Source organism: Octopus sinensis, linkage group LG10 (genome assembly GCF_006345805.1).
Source record: "Octopus sinensis linkage group LG10, ASM634580v1, whole genome shotgun sequence".
NCBI classification, from domain to species: domain Eukaryota; kingdom Metazoa; phylum Mollusca; class Cephalopoda; order Octopoda; family Octopodidae; genus Octopus; species Octopus sinensis.
In genome coordinates, this window is record NC_043006.1 from 82,316,064 (window position 1) to 82,339,486 (window position 23,423).

At 38.7% G+C, this 23,423-nt stretch overlaps 1 protein-coding gene across 4 annotated transcripts in view; it reads right to left on the minus strand.

Annotated features, from left to right (window-relative positions):
• The window catches only part of LOC115216491 (tRNA pseudouridine synthase-like 1), a 30,651-nt gene extending 11,684 nt beyond the window's left edge, over positions 1 to 18,967 (minus strand). The window contains exons 1-6 of one of the 4 annotated variants that reach the window (XM_036506855.1): positions 18,950 to 18,967; positions 18,041 to 18,198; positions 12,660 to 12,723; positions 5,357 to 5,469; positions 2,994 to 3,074; positions 2,026 to 2,187 (exon numbers count right to left, since the gene is read on the minus strand). In XM_036506855.1, the coding sequence (XP_036362748.1) occupies positions 2,026 to 2,187; positions 2,994 to 3,074; positions 5,357 to 5,469; positions 12,660 to 12,723; positions 18,041 to 18,087 (467 nt within the window). In that variant the 5' untranslated portion in view covers positions 18,088 to 18,198; positions 18,950 to 18,967. Of the gene's footprint in view, positions 1 to 2,025; positions 2,188 to 2,993; positions 3,075 to 5,356; positions 5,470 to 12,659; positions 12,724 to 12,854; positions 13,096 to 14,752; positions 15,078 to 18,040; positions 18,199 to 18,378; positions 18,460 to 18,949 lie in introns of those variants that run through there. The other 3 variants (XM_029785913.2, XM_036506856.1, XM_036506857.1) reach the window with 3 other exon arrangements.
• Positions 18,968 to 23,423: the final 4,456 nt, after the last annotated feature.

Here is a 23,423-nt window from a genome sequence, read left to right on the forward strand (position 1 = left end):
TTTAACTCTTTAGCATTTTAACTGGCCATATCCAGTTCTATGTTCAAACTGGCCAGATCTGGCCTCTCACACCTATGTGACAATGTCATTCAAATCATAAACAATCACATCTTCAAAATCTCAAAACAAAAGATAGTGCATGATTAATTCAAAACAATGTGAATGAATAAGTATTAAATTCAAAAGAGTAATCTGAATGCTAAAAGGTTAAAATACAAAAACTAGAAAAAAAAAAAAGAAAAAGAAAAAAGAAAAATGGTGGGGGGTAGAGCAGTGGAAGATGGAGGGAGAGGGAGCAATGGGCCACAAACTCCAGAACAAATGGCATGTTCTGCAGGAATGGTCACGATGACGTTGCAGCGGAGAATTATCAGCAACACTCACTGCAGCAACCGCTCCAGCTCACAGAGATCATTTCTCAAATTGGTCAGAATTTTTAAGCCTTATTATTTGTTATTATATCAACACTGTTTGCATTGCAAAAGACTGGCTCTTCCAATTCAGCTGCGACATATTCCAAGTATAACATCTATTAACCTGTTTGATACCAACTAACCTGAGACCACCCCTGGTTCTAAGATACAATTTCCTTACAATTTCTGAGATAAGGAATTCATATTATGTATACTGGTGTCCTCATTGTGATTGTTGCAACAATCAAGATGAGGACAGCAGACCTCCTAATATAAACAGTATACATATTACAATTTCCCTATTTTAAAGTGATTTAAATGCAAAACCTCCCAGCAAAATAATTTAAGTTATAAAAATTATAATGTCATATAATGGCAAAGTTATTTTATTGAGTTCTTCATTCTTTTCAAAATTAATTGTAACAAAGACAGTGTATTTCAACAGAAGCATGTTCCCAGTCAAGATGGCGAGCTGGCAGGCACATTAGCGCACCAGGCAAAATGCTTAGCGGTATATTGTCTGTCTTTATGTTCTGAGTTCAAATTCCGCTGAGGTTGACTTTGCCTTTCATCTTTCCAGGGTCAATTAAATGAGTACCAGTTACGTACTGAGGTTGATATAATCGACTTAATTCGTTTGTCCCTTCTGTGTTTAGCCCCTTGTGGGTAGTAAAGAAATAGGTATTTCGTCTGTCTTTATGTTCTGAGTTCAAATTCCACTGAGGCTGACGTTGCCTTTCATCTTTTCGGGGTCGATAAATTAAGTACCAGTTGTGCACTGGGGTCGACTGGTCCCTTCCCCCAAAATTTCGGGCCTTGTACCTAGAGTAGAAAAAATAGAAAAGAACATGTTCCCAGTCTCTAATGCCATGGCTGTTGCTCAAAGGAAAGGCAAGGTCCAATACAGCTCAGGTCAATGCAGTCCAAAAAAAAACTTGAAATGCAAAAAGTTGTTCAATGTATTAATGATTCCATCAACCCACTGATTTAACTGGTACTTTATTTTATCAATCCTGGAAGGATGAATGGCAAGACTGACTCTGACAGAATTTGAACTGAGTTTGTAAAGAACTGAAACAAACACTGTAAGACAAATCTGCTTGATGCTCTCGTGATTCAGCCAGTCCAGCGCCTCGTGTACAAGAACTAAAAACTGATTATGAAGAAGGAAAATATTGTTGCTTAGTCTCAGGTTAATCTTAATAGAGCAGATTATGATCAAAAGCATTCCAGCCATAACCATCTTGCCTTTTTAAGAGTTTCCAAGACTACGTTATTCAACAAGTCCTTCTTTTCTTATGATAATAAGGTGTAACCTGAAGATGAATGGTTGCTATTTCTAACAAGTACATAGATGCTCTGGGAATTAGGTGGGTGGTTGTATGAATACCAAGCCTTACAATTTACTCCACTGGCTACAACTAAAAGAAATAGCAACCTAATTGTCCTCAAATTACACCCTATTGGAGGAGGAGAAGTGGAAGATGTGACAAATAAGAATAAGACATATGAGAGAGGATAGTGACACAGACATGATGGAGACATGATAGTGAGATACGAGAGAGAGAGAGAGAGAGAGAGAGAGAGAGTATAAGATCTGAATGTATCTTACCAAATAATGAATGCATTATTTTTCTCCAAGATAGTTAATGCAGAGTAACCAGTTTGGGGTGCTATTTCTTTAAAGGGAACAGCAACACGGTACATGTAGGAACGTTTTTTAATCTGACGTCGGCAATGAAAGTCATCATTTACTCTGAGGACATTGGTGATCCTAAAATTAAGAATTTTACAAGGTACAAGTTCTTCAGGGAAAGAAAGAAAGAAAGAAAAAAAGAAACTAACAAACCAATAAATCAACCACATCAATCCCCATATTTATTTTATTGATCTCTGGCAAGAGTTTAAATTTACCAAAGTTACTTCCCTTATACAGCGATATTTACACCAATTCACATCGTTTTAACGTCCACTTCTTCATGCTTGCAGGAGTCAGACAAAGTTTGTTGGAGCAGGTTTTTGAAGGCCAGATGCATACCAGCTTCCCCTTTCCACGTCACCGATGTTATCCAAGGGAAAGGCAAAGGCTGATACACCTTGGCACCAGTGACATCGCAACAGCTGGGTGAACTGAAGCAACATGAAATAAGGTGTTTTGCTCAAGGACACATCACTCAGCCGAGTCCAGGAATCAAACTCACTACCTCATGATTGTGAGCCAAACACTCTAACCACTGAGCCATGCACCTTCACATGTAGGAGTACAACCAGTTTATAGCACATAAGTTTTAACAACGAAATCTTATATAGACCCCCACCCCCAAGGGGTATGGGGACTCCAGGTGACAGCCACTGGTCTAGAATGGCATCTGGAATGTTTGGTAATGACAATGAGAATTTATCATACTTAGTGCATTAGTTGCAGAATGTGAAGGGGAATATAACCCATATGGAACTCGAAACTAGATTTATGTACATTGAGATTATTTCTCATCCAGAATGCTGGAACATTAGTAGAGAGATTTGATGAGGAAAAAAAAAATGAAAAAAAAAAAAATGAAAAAAAAAAAAGAAACTAACCGTATTGTTTCTTTCTTTTTCCTTAACCAATAGTTCATTCCATTTTTCAAAAATTGTGGGTCATATTCACAATCTTCATTCCTTTAAAATAAACAGAAACAAAAATATTACACAAAATCAAATTTTTTTTTACCAAATAATACTTTAAAAGACATAAAATATCACCATTCTGAAGCACAATGATAATTACCGTGATGCATCTGCATCATTTACTGGTGGTCATTATATCTTCTTTTGTGATATATTATATTTATATTTCTTTACTACCCACAAGGGGCTAAACATAGAGGGGACAAACAAGGACAGACATAGGTATTAAGTCGATTACATCGACCCCAGTGCGTAACTGGTACTTAATTTATCGACCCCGAAAGGATGAAAGGCAAAGTCGACCTCGGCGGAATTTGAACTCACAACATAACGGCAGACGAAATACGGCTACGCATTTCGCCCGGCGTGCTAACGTTTCTGCCAGCTCGCCGCCTTATCTAGTATATACCGCCACTTTTAATATGGTAGTGTAAGATAGTAATTGCTTTGGACTTGTGATTGTAAGACTGTAATTTCAATTGTAATGTGTTGTGTCCTTGAGCAAAAATACTTCATTTCACATTGCTCCAGTCCACTCTGACCAGGGAGGAATATACATGCTAGAGAAACAGGGAAACCGACCCTATGCACCTTACGGAGTAATGTGGACTAAACCCATTAGTCGCTTTGGACGCCTTTGTAACTCTTACCACCAACCAAACAGCAAACTTCATGAAAGGACAACCCTGCCCTTCCTACTTACCCACATAATGAAGAAGCTTTTGTGTCGGGCTGTATCAGATCACTGCCTTTTTATATATTTCTTTACTACCCACAAGGGGCTAAACATAGAGGGGACAAACAAAGACAGACAAAGGGATTAAGTCGATTACACCGACCCCAGTGTGAAACTGGTACTTTATTTATCGACCCCGAAAGGATGAAACGCAAAGTCTACCTTGGCGGAATTTGAACTCAGAACGTAACAGCAGACGAAATACCGCTAAGCATTTCGCCCGGCGCGCTAACGTTTCTGCCAGCACGCTGCCTTTTTATAATTAAGTCTTCCTGTTACCATTGAAGGAATATACAAATGAGACATGGAGCTTGCATGACACATTGCAAGCTCCTTGTAGAGACTGGTAGAAGAGGGGATTCTTTAATTCTCCTTACATAACATCCTAGAGCAATTAAATTCACTCAGTATACTTTGTAATGTGGCTGATAAGAAAAAAGCATACAGCCATAGAAAACATGTAAAAATGAAATGTATGAGCAACCTGCATCAAGAATAAAATGATTGAGTGCAGCTGTTTGGATGATGGCAATCTGGCATGGCCAAATGGGCATTCAGCCAGTTTCGGTAGTAATATCTTTTGGTGCTGGAGACAAATATGCACACACACACACATGAATGCATGTGTGTTCAGAGAGAGTGAGGGTAGGAAGGACATTATAACTTAATTGAAAACAACTGAGAAAGACTTTCCCTCTCTTCATACACATAAAATAATATTGATTTCAAATTTTGGCATAAGGCCAGCAATTTTAGAGGATGGGTAAGTCAATTACATTGACCCCCAGTATTCAACTGGTACTTATTTTATCAACCCTAAATGGATGAAAGGCAAAGTCAACCTCAGTGGAGTTTGAACTCAGAACATAAAGACAAATGAAAGGCCACTAAATATTTTGTCCAGTGCACTAACAACTCTGCCAGCTCCCCAATAATAATAATTCTTTCTACTATAGGCACAAGGCCTGAAACTTTGTGGGAGGGGACTAATTGATTACATTGACCCCAGTATTTCACTGGTACTTGATTTATTGACCCCCAAAAGGATGGAAGGTAAATTCTACCTCAGTGGAACATGCAGACAGACGAAATGCCACTAAGTATTTATCCCAGCATGCTAACAATTCTGCCAGCTCACAGCCTCATAATAACAATAATAATAATAATAAATAATAACAATTTGGCCTTCACTTTATCACCATCTTAAATCAGCTTACCACACTTATTTTTCTCCAAGACAGGTTAGAAGTCCACAAATTGCTCATTTTAATTTGGCTTTGTTTTTATGGCTGGTTGCCCTTTGCATCATCAATCGTCCATGTTACTGGTTTCATTTTACCAGGGTACCAACAGTAGACATAGTGTAAAAATAAATGTTAGCTAGACTTTGTATCTTATAGCAGTTTCACTAAATCAAACGTTCAAATGGACTGTAACGGTGGCACCAAAATTTTTTTTTAGAAGCTAGATATATTGGATGGGAGAGATGGAATGACAGTAGCAGCGGTACACAATAAGTCGATAATAGAGTACTCACTTGCGGAGAAGATCACAATGCATTGTATTCTGAAAGGCATGAACACCTGCATCTGTACGACTGGAAATACAAGACTTCACAACATTTCTAGGATTCAGTGATTTCAAGGCAATCTGAAAATTAAGGACATCTAATTAGCATTCAATTAGAAGTAATTAGCAGGTTTGTATACTTAGAAGAAAGGTTAGTTTTAGTTGGTTAGTTAGTTAGTTAATTTTTGGCTCAAAAAGCAAAGAGCAATGCCATGTGGGGGACATGGAGTTATGTACAGGGTGGTGTTCATGTAAAAAATTCAGGCCACTTGTGGTCAAGGGAGACTTTGAACCGAGCGGTCGTCAGCATCTTCACCATCTTGTCCGGCAGCTTATTCCACGGATCTGCAACCCGGACGGAGAAAGCCCCTCTCCTTCGATTGAGATGAAATCGTCGGAGATAGAGCTCTTCGGAGTGACCCCGCAGCCGACGCTCTGGAGCAGGAATGAAGAACAGTTCTTTCGAGAGGTTACACTTTCCGCTTATGATGTTGTGAGCAAGAATGAGATCACCACGGTGTCGTCGTTTTTCTAAAGGATAAAGGTCGAGCGTCTTCAGCCTGTCTTCATAAGACAAATTCTTGAGACCAAGAACCATGCGGGTAGCCAGCTTCTGGACTCTTTTGAGATGCTGTATGTCTTTGAGGAGATAAAGGGAAGAGGCTTGAATCCCATACTCCAATGTGGGTCTCACCAGCGTGACATAGAGCGGTAGGAATATGGCTGCTGTGAGCATTCCGAATGACCATCGAATCAAGAACAGAACTCCGCGTGCTTTGTTGGCAGTATGGACGCACTGGGCCGAAGGCGAAAAGGAGGAATCCGCCAAGATACCCAGGTCCTTTACCTGGTCGGTCCTCTCCAGCAGCAGACGACCCGGCTCGAAATCAAATTGAGTTGCAGGAGGAGAGCCAACAGGCAGATGACAGCACTTTGACACGTTCAGACACAGGTCCCATTCGTTAGACCATCTCCAAATTTGGTGGAGGCATCGACGAAGATCCTCTATATCACCACGAGGAGCGACCTGTTTGACATCGTCGGTAAATAGAAGGGTGTGTTGCGTGAGGTCGTCGGGCAAGTCATTTATGAAGACTAAGAACAATAAGGGCCCAAGCACTGAACCTTGAGTCAGTCATTATTAGTAAATACTAAAAATATGTATTTATAATTGCACTCTCTTGCACACAGATATATATAGCATATACTGAACAGCATTTAAGAGCCAAAGAGTGGTTACCAACAGTTTCAAAGACACTGTCAATAAAATTATTCCATATAATACTATAATATTATTCCTATAATAATAGGCGCAGGAGTGGCTGTGTGCTTACCAACCACATGGTTCTGGGTTCAGTCCCATTGCGTGGCATCTTGGGCAAGTGCCTTTTACTATAGCCTCGGACCGACCAAAGCCTTGTGAGTGGATTTGGTAGATGGAAACTGAAAGAAGCCCATCGTATATATGTATATGTATGTATATATATATATATATATATGTGTGTGTTTGGGTTCGTCCCCCTAGCATTGCTTGACAGCCAATGCTGGTGAGTTTATATCCCTGTCACTTAGCGGTTCGGCAGAAGAGACCGATAGAATAAGTACTAGGCTTACAAAGAATAAGTCCTGGGGTCAATTTGCTCGACTAAAGGTGGTGCCCCAGCATGGCCACAGTCAAATGACTGAAACAAGCAAAAGAGTAATACACTCATACACAAAATTAGCTTCAACTCAGTTCCTGTTGATCAAATTTCATATATATATATATATATATGTATATATATATAGCCAGGATCCCTGGTCTGGTGGTACATAAAAAGCACTATCCGACTCGTGGCCGATGCCAGCGCCGCCTCGACTGGCTTCCGTGCCGGTGGCACATAAAATACACCAATCCGACCGTGGCCGTTGCCAGCCTTGCCTGGCACCTGTGCAGGTGGCACGTAAAAAGCACCCACTACACTCACGGAGTGGTTGGCGTTAGGAAGGGCATCCAGCTGTAGAAACATTGCCAGATAAGACTGGAGCCTGGTGCAGCCTTCTGGCTTCCCAGATCCCCGGTCGAACCGTCCAACCCATGCTAGCATGGAGAACGGACGTTAAACGGTGATGATGATATATATATATATATATATATATGATAAGAATAGGATAGAAAAAGTTCAGAGAGCTTTTACCTTTGTTGGTAATAAAAGGCCTCTACCTCAGAGTGAAAGGCAGATTGGATGATGCCTGTGAGTGAACAGCCAAGCTACACGGCAGTGACACATGGGCTGTGACTGCAGAAGACATGCGAAGGCTTGACAGAAATGAAGCTAGTATGCTTCATTGAATGTGCAATGTCAGTGTGCATGTATGACAGAGTGTAAATGTCTTGAGAGAAAAATTGGGCAGAAGAGGCATGGGAGGTGATATGCAAGAGAGGTATCTGTGCTGGCATGGTTATGTGATGCATATGGATTAGGACAGCCGTGTAAAGAAGTACCAATTGCTAACTGTTGAGAGAAACTGTGGAAGAGATAGATCCAGGAAGACATGGGATGAGATGATGAAGCATGATCTTCAGATAATGGGTCTCATAGAGGTGATGACAAATCATGGAGAATTTTGGCAATTTGCAGTGCTCGAGAAGACATGTCAAGCAGTGCCAATGACATGTTAAAGTCACTTGTACCGGGTGCCAGTGATATGTAGAAGGCACCTACTACACTCATGCAGTGGTTGGCATTAGGAAGGACATCCAGCTGTAGAAACTAAGCCAAATCAGACTAGAGCCTGGTACAGCTCTCTGGCTTACCAGGCCCAGACAAAGCATCTAACCCATACCAGCATGGAAAAACGGACACTAAATGATGATGATGATGGTGATGATATAAAAGATTTTGTATCATCCCCAGTATACAAACCTGCTATAACAGAGATCTAGGTAATCTTAAGGTGAGCTCCAAAGTGGAAATCCATAGGCACAAGCATGGCTGTGTGGTAAGAAGTTTGCTTTTCAACCACATGGTTCCAGGTTCAGTCCCACTGTGTGGCACCTTGAGCAAGAGTCTTCTACTATTGCTTTGGGTCGTCCAAAGCCTTGTGAGTGGATTTGGTAGATAGAAACTGAAAGAAGCCTGTCGTATATATATATGTGTGTGTGTGTGTGTGAGTCTATCATCACTTGACAACTGGTGCTGGTGTGTTTACATCCCTATAACTTAGTGGTTCGGCAAAAAAGAGCAACAGAATAAGTACTAGGCTTGACATAGAAGTCCTTGAGTCAATTTGTTTGACTTAAAGCCCTGTAAGTTGGTGCTCCAGCATGGCTGCAGTCAAATGACTGAAACAAATAAAAGAATTAAAAGAAATAGTATGTTTCCACAGAGGGATATACAAAAAAAGCATAAATAATGGGCTTTGGGCAAATCAAAAACAGCCATAAATCTACAATTTACAAATAAATAAATGTATAAAGCCCATTATTTATGGCTCTTCTTGTATATCACTCTGTGAAAACAGACCATATTAACTTGGTAATGTAACTGTAGAATTACAAAATTGACTGGTGATGGACTTCAGCTTTGCATTTTGCCTAAGAGTTCTATAGAAATCAGAATCCCTTTTGTTAGTGAATTTGTGTTGGCAGAGAGCTTAAGAATTATTTTGCCTGAATTGATAATACCTTATTAATAACCCTTTACTCACACACACACACACGTGTGTATATAATTTTTATAATCTTAGATAAGGAGGATAGACTGAACAAAGCTACAAAACTGCAATATTAGCCTTGCTTCCTTCGCTAATAACAAATATATATATATATATATATATATATATATATATATATATATATCATCATCATTTAATGTCCGCTTTCCATGCTACCATGGGTTGGACGATTTGACTGAGGACTGGCGAACCAGATGGCTGATCTGCCAGAGTTTCAACAGCTGGATGCCCTTCCTAACGCCAACTACTCCGAGAGTGTAGTGGGTGCTTTTCGATGCCACTGGCATGAGGGCCAGTCTGGCGGTACTGGCAATGGCCATGCTCAAATAGCATTTTTTACGTGCCACCTGCATAACAGCCAGTCCAGTGGCACTGGCAATGACCTCGCTCAAATGTTTTTTCACATGCCATATATACTCAGAGTTTTATCTTGGCTACTGAATAATTGTCACATATTATTTTACAGAGAAATTCCTCTATTTACACAATATTGAGGTCTCTTTCTTTCTTTTGTTATCTTACTGTTATTACTTATATACATACATATATATATATATATATATATATATATATATACATCAGTTGAATAAGGTTAAAACATGGTCTAGTTTTAACGTTTTTCATTATGGTATTTTAACATTAAAAAATATTTTGTAATGTTCATAAAGTTCAATTAGCGCTTTCATACATTCATAGTAATCATCAGATTTCAAAATGTATTTAACTGACAGTTGAGTTCTTGAATATGTTTCTAACGTTAAAATACCATGATAAAAAAACGTGAAAACCAGACCATGTTTTTACCTTATTCAACTGATATATTCACACAAATTCGGAATATATATATATATGTGTGTGTGGGGTTAAGCAAATTAGACAGATCAGTATATGAAGTTTTACTATATTAATACATGAAATACAAGAAATGTACAGATGTTTACATACAAAAAGGTCCGACTTACACAGAATACAAATGAAATAGAGGATTAAAGAGGTTGAAGAAAAGTATTGCAAATTCAACACCTTTTTCTGGGGGCTCAGCAATCCAAAATAATGTATGTAGATTGATTTCGTCATAGGATGAGACGAGCCTCCGTCTTCAGGGAAGAGATCTTACATTTGAAGTGTTAAAGGAAAGAAGTTCAAATAATTTTCTTCAACTCCTTTAATCCTGTATTTCATTTGTATTCTGGATAGTTTTTGTTTTTTTTTGTATGTAAACATATTCTTTTACAAGTTTCAATCATTTGATTTCGGCCATGCTGGAGCACCGCCTTTAGTAGAACAAATTGACTCCAGGACTTATTCTTTATAAGCTTAGTACTTATTCTATCGGTCTCTTTTGCCGAGCTGCTAAGTTTCGGGGACATAAAGACACCAACATCGGTTGTCAAGCGATGGAGGGGAGACAGATATATAAACATACACACACACATAAATACGGTTTTAGAGTTGTTCCCCTTTAACTGCTGATAATTTTTGAAAATTTGCAGAAAACTTTAGAATGGCTAACTACAAGTGTATATAACCACATTAAGAGAATATAAATTCAAACCCTGCCGATACTGCTGCTTTTTTTTTTCCTCTTCAAGTATTAAAGTAGGCTTATGGTATGATAAGGTTGTCCAGGTCTTGTATATACATCCTATCTCTCTTTTCAGCCTGAAAGTATAGCTGCTAGAATAAGAATAGCCTGGGCAAAGTTCAGAGAGCTCTTACCTCTGCTGGTGACAAAGGGCCTCTCGCTCAGAGTAAAATGTAGACTGTATGACGCATGTGTACGAACAGCCATGCTACATGGCAGTGAAACATGGGTCATGACTGCTGAAGACATGCATAAGCTTGAAAGGAATGTAGCCAGTATGCTCCACTGGATGTGTAATGTCAGTGTACATACTCAACAGAGTGTAAATACCTTGAGAGAAAAGTTGGACCTAAGAAACATCAGATGTGGTGTGCAAGAGATGACTGCGCTGATATGGTCATGTAGCGAAAATGGATAAGGATAGCTGTGTGAAAAAGTGCCACACCCTAGCGGTTGAGGGAACCTGTGAAAGAGGTAGACCCAGGAAGACCTGGGATGAGGTGGTGAAACATGACCTTTGAAAATTAGGCCTCACTGAGGCAATGACTAGTGACTGAGGCCTTTGGAAATATGCTGTACTTGCGAAGACCCAGCAAACCAAGTAAGACCATAACCTGTGGCCTATGCCAGGGGTGTAACCAGCCCACTTATGTGTACCTTTTCTTCATTGGACACTAAACTCTGCTTGTGAAGACCTGTTGAGGCAAGTGAAATCGAAATCAAATTCAATGACTGACATCCATGCTTGTGGAGCACTAAGAGTACCATCCAAGCATGATCGTTGCCAGAGCAGCTGACTGGCTTCTATGCCGGTGGTACGTAAAAAGCACCATTTGAATGTGATCGTTACCAGCGTTGCCTTACCGACACTTGTGCCGGTGGCACGTGAAAAATATTCAAGTGAGGTCATTGCCAGTGCCATGTAAAAGACACCATTTGAGCAAGGCCATTGCTAGTACCACCTGACTGGCTCTTGTGCCAGTGGCACATAAAAGCACCCACTACACACTCAGAGTGGTTGGCATTAGGAAGGACATCAAGTTGTAGAAACTCTGCCAGATCAGATTGGAGCCTGGTGCAGCCATCTGGTTCGCCAGTCCTCAGTCAAATTGTCCAACCCATGCCAGCATGGAAAGCAGACGTTAAACGATGATGATGATAGTGGATCTTGTGTTCAAAGACAATGGATGAAGGCCAAAAACTCCTCAATGAAGGATGTTGTATTAAAATGGCAAAACTTACAAGCAGTCAGTATATATAAACAGTTGTAAACCTAAATGCTGATCACTTAAACTGGGTCGAATTTGTAGAAGAGGAGACCCCTGAAGGCATGGGACAAAGTGTTGAAGGCCAATCTCAAGACACTGAGCCTTACGAAGGAGATGTCATATGATTGAGATATGTGCCACACAGCTGTACTCATGAAGACCTGCCCACCACAGCAAAATTAAAATCTGTGCTGGTGCCATGTAAAAAGCAGCTACTACACTCTATGGAGTGGTTGGCATTAGGAAGGGCATCCAGCCATAACACCATGCCAAAACAGACAATGGAGCCTGTTGTAACCCTTGGCCATACCAGCTTGGAAAACAGATGTTAAATGATGATAATGACGATGATGTAATGACACACTGACTATCAGCAAAAATTTGAGTGTGTTGGTGAATAATGATAATACCAGTTCAGTGTGTATATATATATATATATATATATATATGTATGTATGTATGTATATATAAGGAAATATATGTTATTTAGAGATAGAAGTCTCCATGCAATTCATCAAATCCTAAAATTCTATGATATGGTGTGATGTATATTAGGATTTGATGAATTGCATGGGGACTTCTATCTCTAAATAACATATATTTCCTTATCGACAATAATTCAATTTACTTGAATCCCTGTGATGCTGGAATTTTTATTCCTTAATAAATAAAATAATATATATATATATATAAAACCTTACCTCTATCTGTTCCTGAATAGTCAAAATTTTTAAGCCATGATTCATCAGTTGTTTTTGGATACCACTGTGTATGTAAAGAGAATAAAATAAAATTTGAATTCTTTAGAAAGATATATTTTGTATAGATAACATACAAGGTGTACAGGCTTAATTTGACAGTTTGCATAAAAGGAAAAGAAAATACAATGTCCTAACCTGGATAGTAGACTAATCCTTCATTCAGTTTAACACCATTACCTGACTATGTCTCTAGCCAGAGGAGGTGGTGGTGGTGATGGTAGTGGTTGTCATGATGGTAGCAATGGTAATAGTGGTGGCAGTGGGGGTGATGATGGCATAGCTTTGAAATTATGCCCACTGACTTTGTTTCCCCATAACTTTCAATAAAACGTTCTCCTATCAGTCTCAGAAAGACTGAAAATGTCCTGGGTACAACCCTTCTCCATTTGATTAAGCGATGGAAAGAAAATAGACACTTGTTACCTTTACTTAACGAACATTAATCTGAACATTCATCTAACTTCAACTATTTCATTAATCAGTGAGGTGTGTAAGAAAACAAACCTATACCTACATAAAAAAAAGATCTCTCAAAATATTACATACAAACAGAACTAACCTCACTGAATGATGAAGCACAAAGAGCTAATGTTGGAAAAGCCTAAATATCATAGATTAGGGATAAAAAGTGCTGAAAATGTAAATCTATTTTGGCACATGGATGAAAAGCAGGACATTTTCAGGAAGAGAAAGAGATAAAGCAATGGATATATAATATTATACACAAAGGAAATTGAAGACATATTTATATATGTGTATATCTGGCTGTGTAGTTTAAGAAGTTTGCTTCACAACCATGCGGTCTCAGGTTCAGTTCTACTGTGTGGCACCTTGGGCAATTGTCTTCAACTATAACCCTGAGCTGACCAAAGCACTATGAGTGGATTTGGTGTATGGAAACTGAAAGAAGCCCATCATGTTACCACCACTAAGCTAAGATCTAAGCAGATCACTGAGCTCAGCAGTATGCTGCTCATCGAGGTCTGGCAGTTAGCATTCCAAGTACACAAGAGCATTTAAGACCAGTGTTAGGACGATATTAGTCACATGGAGATTTACTGTTTTTCAGAGTTCTGATGGTAGCATACCAATCAGTTATTAGTCAAGATAGTGGATGATGGGTGTTTTCTAAAATCCTTCAATGATTACTAGATACACTGCTTTAGCAATAGGCTGAAGTGTTCCCTTCTATGCTTCTCTATTATTAACAGGTCTTTGAACAGAAAAGTGCCAACTACTGCCATACAGCAATTCCTTGTGCCACAGGGTCTTTATTGCATCATCAGTATCATGTATGCCATACAAGTCTGCATAAATCTGATTTTGTTGAGTTTTTGCAATTCACCAGTCACTTTTTAGAATGCAAGGAGTGGATTAAACCCTACTCTGAAGACCTTACTCTTTTTACTTGTTTCAGTCATTTGACTGCAGTCATGCTGGAGCACCGCCTTTTAGTCGAGCAAATCGACCCCAGGTCTTATTCTTTGTAAGCCTTCTACTTATTCTATCGGTCTCTTTTTGCCGAACCGCTAAGTTACAGGGACGTAAACACACCAGCATCGGTTGTCAAGCGATGTTGGGGGGGACAAACACACACACACATATATATATACATATATACGACAGGCTTCTTTTCAGTTTCCGTCTACCAAATCCACTCACAAGGCTTTGGTCGGCCCGAGGCTATGGTGCCACGCAGTGGGACTGAACCAAGAACCATGTGGTTGGTAAGCAAGCTACTTACCACACAGCCACTCCTGCACCTTGTCCATTTTTTTTTTATAAGTGAATGTTCAGTGTTTCTTTGTCAGCCTTGTATGTTATTCAGGAATGTGATGGAGCTCTCACTGAATAACTCTTGATAATATTTTGTTTTTCATTCTATGGTTTCTCATTCATTACCAGCACTTAAGGTAATGGGTCCTTCTGAAACTTTTAGTTTTGACATCTATTGAAGGAAGGAGGATGGGGTGGGGAGTCAAGTTGACACCTGATTTTTGGTGCTCTTGAGTGCATATATAACCCAACCTCACCTTTGTCAATATAATGTGACTGTCCAACATTCAGCTTCACCTTATTGCACAGGTAAGCAGAACATCTTTGTGATCTACTTGCATGATCATGAGGAAAGATGTCAATATTTGGATCTGGTAGTTTTTGATGGAAGTGTTGGTAACCATAAGGTTATGCACAACAGGTGAGATTGTGAGGTGTTATAGTGAGGAGGATGTGTGTAAAGTCTAATGCTATTCCTGTTAGCTATCTTTCATCATGCTCTCTGATCACTTAGTCCCCAGTTTGCTTACTCTTCTATACTCTTGCATCAAAATTAACCATTACGATGACTTTACTCTCGGATGTAGATCAGTGCCTGGTATAAGCATCATCATCATTTAATGCATGTTCTCTATGCTGGCAAGGGTAGAACAGTTTGACTAGAGCCAGCAAGCTGGGACCTGCACCAGACTCCATTTTGATTTGACATGGTTTCTATGGCTAGATGCCCTTCCTAATGCCAACCACTTTATAGAGTGTGCAGGGTAATTTTATATGGCACCGCCTGGGTGCTTTTACATGGTGCCACATGGGTGTGCTTTTATGTGGCACATCATATAGCAGGGGCAATATATAAGCACCTCAGTAAGATAACATAGCAAACTTACAACCAGTGGCACATGTGAACCAGCACAAGACAACTGGTTTACACCAACTGACATATTCAATAACTTTGGCTGCAGACAGTTCTTCACAGCAAAACCAATGATATGTTGGTGATGTCCCTTCTCACGGTAGCCCAATGACTATAGGAGCTGTTCTGTTCTAGGGGTTGATCTAGTCTGTTGCTAAACCCAAGAAGTGTCTTTATATTCCATGTGATATGTCTGAGGGATATTCTGTAAGTTTTCTTAATCGATCAAAAATCAATGGAAATTGTAGTTGTGATACCATCCGAATGTGGCCGTTGCCAGTGCCGCCTCGACTGGCCTCCGTGGTTGGTGTTAGGAAGGGCATCCAGCTGTAGAAACACTGCCAGATCAGACTGGGCCTGATGAAACACCAAGTGGAATATTCTGACAGGTACTGTTTCCTGCCTCAAGTTTATGCTGAGTGCACTGAAATAGAAATGCATGCAGCAGGCATATCCTTTTGAGGAGGTAATTCATCTCCATTGCTCATATGGCTTGTCAAATTAAATCCCCCATTTGTTGTTTCACCTGAAATCAATAATCTCATCGATCAGACAAAAGGCAAAGGCTTGCTTCATTATCTAATATGTCATCATCTCCTTTTCTAAGTTGTAAGGTGTGAATTGAGGGAGATTTGGCTATTTTCTAGCAGGTCGAGTAACTATGAAGAGCAGCAGTTCCCAACTAATTTTTACCTCCCTTTGATTCCTATTTTACTCAGATTGTACCCCCACAGTCATTTGATGTTTTAAAAGCCCTATTATATTTTAATAATTAAGTATCATAAGGAATTATATAAAAAGATTGTTAAACTATTTTATATATTGTAGAAGTATAGCCAAACCAATTTGTTGCACATAAATACAACAAAATCTTATATAAAACCCCTAAGGGTCATACGAACCCAGTTGAGAACCATTGATGTAGAGCAGGGCTGGCCAACCTGACGCACGCTGGACGCACGAGGCCCACTTGATACTTTCTTGAAGTATTGTGTTTAATTTCAAAATAAAATTGTTTGTGTAAAACATTTGTTTCGAGGTAAAGTTAAAATTTATAAGTGGTAATGAAGTAATAGCCTACAATTTTATAATTTTAAAAAAGTTTCTGTGATTAAAGTGGCCCTTAATGTAATTCGAGTTGGCCAGGCCTGATGTAGAGGCTTACTCTTATCAGGATAATGAGATTTCCTAGACTCATCTACAATGCAACAGGGCAGTGGTTGATAAGTTCCAAAACTGGTTCACTAGAGTGGGCCTGCACAGTATATCTCTGGGATCCACTACGCATCCAAGTTAGACTGGACCAGCAGGATGTGTATAGCTGCCAGCAACAGTTTTGATAAGAGAGGTGTTTACTAGGAGAAAAACTGGATCTATTCCATCTCATAGATCAAAAAAATTAATGTACTTCCCGGTTCAACACAGGAGCAAGTCAGCGGCAGCGAGCGATATTCAAGAGGGTTGCAAACAAGTGGGAAACAGTCTAGCAATTAGCCCCCAGCAGAGACATACACACATATATAAATGCAGTGATATATATATATATATTATATATATATATATATATATATATATATATATATATAGAGAGAGAGAGAGAGAGAGAGAGAGAGAGAGAGATATATATGTATGTGTGTATATATATGTGTATGTGTGTGTGTATATATAGATAGATAGATAGATAGATAGATATGTGTGTATGTGTGTGTATATATATATATATATATATATATGATGATGATGATGGTAATGATGGATTCGCTTATCGTGAACGACAAATGAGAGCAGGGCCGGCTCACGTTACCGGCAACTCGGGCAGTCGCCCGGGTCGCCAAAGAAGGCGTGACAAAGACACCACGGCCGTCAGCTTGTACACGCCGAAGTTCAGCTTGCCCGGGGCACCAGCAACCCTAGGATCGGCCCTGATTGAAGGATCAGTAAAACAAAGCATTAAATATTTTCTATGGACACGAATGTGTCTCCTAGGGCCTGTTGTTGCCTGGCAAACCTTTTGGCAAATGGAACAAGTTGAAGACTCAGTTTGCTCGAGTGCTTATGGATCATTTACTAAGTTTTTTTTTGTTTGTTGTTTTAGTGAACGGCAAGGCTCGCCTTGCTTCGTGCCAGAAAACCACTATATACACACACAAATATATATATATATATATATATATATACATATAGAGTCGCAACTTTACAAATGGAGCTTTGATTTCACGTGTGTATTTCACTGTCATGCGTGTTCTTCAAATTATGAATTTAAAAAAGTCAAGATGTTATTGTCTCCCTTGATACAAAACACTCAGCAAGGATGAGTCCAACAGATTAATTAAAGCGAATAATACCGAGATTAATGTAATAAATAAATGTCCCCGCCTCTCTCTAAATATATATTCTAAATTCTAAATAAACCAGACTCGAGCGATGCTTTTCCACCCATTCGGGAAGATAAAACACTAGTAGAATTTTGTAAAGTAACTTCATTCGACAGTGCCCTTGCAAAACACAACCTTGAACCTTACATATATATATATATACATGTTAGTGTACAGGATTTATTTAGAATTAAAAGGAAAACTGGTGCGTTGAAAGAGATCTAAGAAATCAATTACGTGAAAATGGTTTTTATTACCTGTAGTTTGTTCCAATATACGATATGAATATCAAAAAGCGTCCCATTTCAAGAGTTTTATTTTCTTTCCACTTGCTTTTTGTTTAATTATAATTACACTTAATTGTGTAACGGTTATCTTCTTAGAATGACAGAGAACGACAGCATCTCAAGGTAACCTGTATGAAGTAGATTTGAAATTTTTTACTCAGGAGTTTTCTTTACACATTTAAAAAAAAAATCAAATATGTAGCATTTGAGGACAATTTTTATAAAATTTGTTATTTTTTTAATTGATTAATTAATTACTTATTCATCGATTTTCATGACGAACAAAAAATAATTTGTTGTTTAATTACAATTGTTTCCCAGCTCGGAACATTTCAATCGCGGGACACATGGTTGTTGACGCATGCGTGGTAACAAGGTTTATGTGATGATAGCGAGGCTATGCAACGTGGATCACCGGTCACTTCCGTTTACTCTGACCTACAAGCAAAACCCTTCGGCAGCGGCGGCCCGTGTCTTTAGTGATCCTTTCTCACTGCCCCATCCATTGTGACCCTGCCTTTTTTTTGCATTTGCCAGGGACAACTGGATATCTTAATCTGAGGGGTAAGCCTTAAAGCTATTAAATTTTTTTCTTTGGTACATATATATACATATATATGATATATACATACATGCAGTGTATATATCATATAGCGGCACTTTGCTTTAAAATGTGTCAGAATCGGTCAGTGAAAGGCCATTCTGTTCCCCGAATTAACGGTCATTTTCTTATCCTCTTTCCATTTTTTTTTTTAAATAGCTTCAACGACAAAACACTTTATTACTCGTTCCGTTGCTAACAAATGACTTAAACTAGACACAGACATATTCTAAAGAAACTGTGAGGAGGGTGTAACAAACAAAAAAGAAGTTGAATACCTCAGCATATTTCTTCTGTTTGCTGTACTTTTATAAGAAGTTTCTAGTTAAGAACGTCTACTTATCAATTCTTGTTTCTATCACAGTCATCATCGATATCATTATTATTATCATTATTATTCGTTATCGTTTTATATCTCGGTGAGGCTGTTTTCTAGGTGATGAAAGAAAAACGACGAGTTTGATTTCAGAAATATGTCTATGTACCATTCGTTTCTCTTCACCCAACGTAGCGCCTAGTTCGTTTTCATTTTTATTGATTCTTTGCAGAGAAAGGGGTTTAGTCGAGTTAATCATAAAATGTGTATTCTGTATCTTGATCCCGGAAGGCCGAGAGACGAAGTTGACTCTGCGAATTCTATTTGAACTTAAAGCATTGAAGTACAGAAAACGTAGCATAATTATATATGTATTCTATACAAAAGCAACCTTGTTCAACTATTCACTTCAAGTTATTGAATGAATTCAGAGGATATAGACAAAATATTTGGTCATGAAGTGACGAATAGTTGATCACGTTTTATCCTATTTCCTCATTTTCATGACAGTCCAGTGGAATGCCAAGACTGTTGAGCGTCGAAACGAAATACTTGTTTCCTCTTCGCCTCTCACCGAGGTCAAATTCAACTTCGTTATTCATCCTTACGAGGTCGATACAAACGAAATGACAGTCAAATACGAGGGTCGATTTAATATTCTTTTTATAAATTCTATGAGAATGGAATGAGTTGGCTCTAGGGTGAAAAAAATTGTGATTTTTTTTTTTTCGTTCACATTTGCATAAGATAAAGTTACATATACATAGGTAAGAAATATCCTTTCGAAGTACAACTAATTTGTAGTCTACGTAACATTTTAGTTGAGCAAAATTAATAATTAACTAGATTATGTTGCCTTTGTGAATGAAGCCTTCTGTCTACTGCTAGTTAGTGTGCTTGTAAAAGCATCTACTTGCATGTATTGTTGCTTAGCTCCGAGTCGGCCTTCTTTTGGGAAATATCTATGGTTACATTATTCCTTTAGTTTTTTTTTCCCCTTTTTATGAAGACGTATAAGAAGAATCTGTCTACAAACGTCGAATATGTCGTTTAAATATACATGCTGGGTATGTTTGTACCTCTCGCATACACGTATATTCAGACACGTGTGTGTGGCTTAAAACTTGAGTTCCGTGAAAAGTGAGTGTATACACACGCACACACAAAAACACGTATTTTACAGGGTATATAAATAGAATACGTTCGGAGATTAGTACGTGGCGGGTACGTGGCATTCGTTTTTCAGTTATTGATGCAGGCCTATCCCCACCTCCACTTCAGTCTATGAAAAGAGGGTAGTTTCTGAAACAGATACTTTTATTCTTTTCATGTTCCATAAAAAAAAAGTATGCGTACTGGAGTCGATGTAATCGATTAGACCACTCTCCCAAAATTTCAAACCTTGTGCATATAATAGAAAGGATTATTACTGTTGTTATTGAGGTGACGAGTTGGCAAGATCCGATAGCACGCCGGACAAAATGCTTAGTGGCATTTGTCTCGGCTTTACGTTCTGAATTCAAATTCTGCCGAGGTCGACTTTGCCCTTTCATCCTTTCGGGATCGATGAAATAATTACCAGTTGAATACTAGGGCCGATGTAATCGATTAGTCCCCTCCCTTACAAATTTCAGGCTTTGCACCCCACAAAATAGGGTTTTTTTTTTTCTTTTTCTGTATTTCATGTACAGTATAGTGAAAGGTGTGTGATTCGGATTTGGAGCTCCCTTCCACTCTACTCCCTTTTCTATCCCTATTTCTTGATGTCACCACACTTCATTCATTGACAGTGTTAATGTGAATAATGGTGGTTGTTAAGCCACAAGTCAATTCTGATAAATGAAGCAGGCCAAACTATCAAAGACTTTGTAGCTGTAACCATCCTGGTACACTGTCACTCTCTCTCCACTTCACAAACACATCAACACACACCTCTCTCTCTCACTCACATACACACACAACAAACTTCCTATCTCGCACCCCACCATCAACATATACACACGGCCCTGTCCTTTTTCACTTTATGCTGACATCAAACGAAATGTACATTTCCAGTCACAAAAACAAGAATTCTTTACGGAATTTACCCAACGCTGTAACTTTAACAGCTGATAGATCATTGACAATTCTGCGACTCAAAACGAAAGATCGCCAGACAATCGGATTTGTGTCTGAAGGGCAACTTTGGCCAACCTTACTAAATTGGCAAAATACTATCTCTATACTGCATCTGTTTATATAAATATCTCACAGTCTCTCTTATCAGCTATCACGACAGGGAACCAGTACGGATCGCTCGAACTGCTAGAAATAATTACCTAAACGGATCTTCAAATCACACTACACCATCTAAGTAAAAGGGGAAAAAAATATTGCTTAATGTGCTTCTTAGTTTCCCTACACGTCAGAAGAAGAAAACCAAACGAGCGGCTCACAGCCGGAACGCCCTTAATTGTATTTCAACAACGAACTATTGTAGTCAGAGGATGTTGTGTGAGAGGAAAGTTTTTGCTAAACAAGCTTTTTTCTTTCGCATCTTATGTGAATCAGCACATTTATTTATTTATTTATTGCCTGGCCTCCTTATCATTCTTTCTCTTATTGCTCTATATTCATTTATTTATTTATTTGACACCTGGAAGTTTGTGATTTTCATGCTAGTCAAGTCCTCCAGTGCTCAGTGTCAATAACTTCTGCGCTAGACATTTTAGCTCAGTCTCTCTCTCTCGACCCACTTCATAGTTTTAAAATGAGAAGAACACGTAGGATATCCTAATCCATAGTGCAGAGTGCTCTAAAAAGTGACGGCCCTACTGAATCATTGCTGGTTAACCTAAGTTAAAACAATACTCACTTGTCAATGTTTCCAATTTTTTCACATTATCAGTTGCTATTATGTATATAGTACACGGTCTATTTGGATGTTTATTATTGTGACTTACACTCAGGTATTCATTCACACTGCAGTATGATAATAAAATAATTTTACTATAGAATTTAATAATTATCTTACAATGTATACAGGTGTTGAATAGTTGGTAAAATATAAGTCCGATGTCCTCGTTTTTTGAACTTCTAACAATCGTTGATCACCACTTTTATGAGATCAGGTAAAGTGATTTGTTTTTATGTAATTGGGTCAGATGAAGGGAAAAGGAAGCCTTGCAAGTTAGCGCGCGACTACTGTTGATTATATTATAAATACTGCCACGCTCGAGATTACCTGAAATCATTAAACACATCCTTATGTGTAGAGGTTTGCATTGTAAGACTATATACAATATATTATTAGGACCGGTAGGAGATGGATATTATTCGACAGTTCCCTCCTCCAAAAGTTGTGACTTTTGTGTCGAAGTTACAAATCTGGATGTATGCAGCAGAGCAACAGGCCAAGCACCCGGCAAGTAAAGCCTGAGAGACGGTTTCAATCGCTAATGTGGAGACGCGTGGATTAGTGGTTAGGGTGTCACCACCATGATCGTAAGATTGTGGTTTCGATTCCTGGACCGGGCGACGTGTTGTGTTCTTGAGCAAAACACTTCATTTCACGTTGCTCCAGTCCACTCAGCTGGCAAAAATGAGTAACGCTGCGATGGACTGGCGTCCCGTCCGGCCGGGGAACACATATGCCATAGAAACCGGGAAACCGGGCCGATGAGCCTGGCTAGGCTTTGAAAGGGCGCATTTATTATTTATTATAGCTCGCAAATACTAGTGCCGTTGTATAAGCATTGACCCTACCCTTCCAACAGGTCTGGAGATCACTGGCATTTCAAGTCCCCACATGTATTATCATCACTTCACCATTTAGCCAGTACATGGTTATAGAAATGACATTACGTCCCTGTGGCAAAGCTGATCAGTGAAACTTTTTTTTAAATCTTTTATCATCGCCTCCATTATTGATTGAAAAGCAACAAAAGTATACTTTCAGTTTGTAGTAAATTTTTTTTCAAGTTTAATCTATATTTTTTGGCTGTTATATTCAAAAACAAAAGTTTGAAGACACCAACTCATAAATGTTTATATTTATCAGACTACAATAAAAAATGTAGTTAATTTATTAAACCCCATAGGGCGGAAGCACACAATACAAAAAAATACACTTCTCCTAGTCTGTAGGAGTTACTTTTATTTTTTTTTATTATTTCGTTTAATAAACTGGATCTCACCCACCTCACTTCTTCCAAAACTCGGCCCATGTTTTCTTGCGGGTCGAAACCAGTACAGTTACATCGATAAAATACGCTTAGCGAAACTTTAAAAAATAAAAATTAAGGTTCCTTTCAATTCCTTTCCTAGAAAAACCTCATACCTTATGCTTCCTGGTTTCAAAATGCTCAGTAAACAAATGTTTACTGGGATTCCTTGAATTCATTTTCTGTTTTAGAATAGTTTCGTTTCGTTTCTGTTTTTATATGTTATTACTCTTT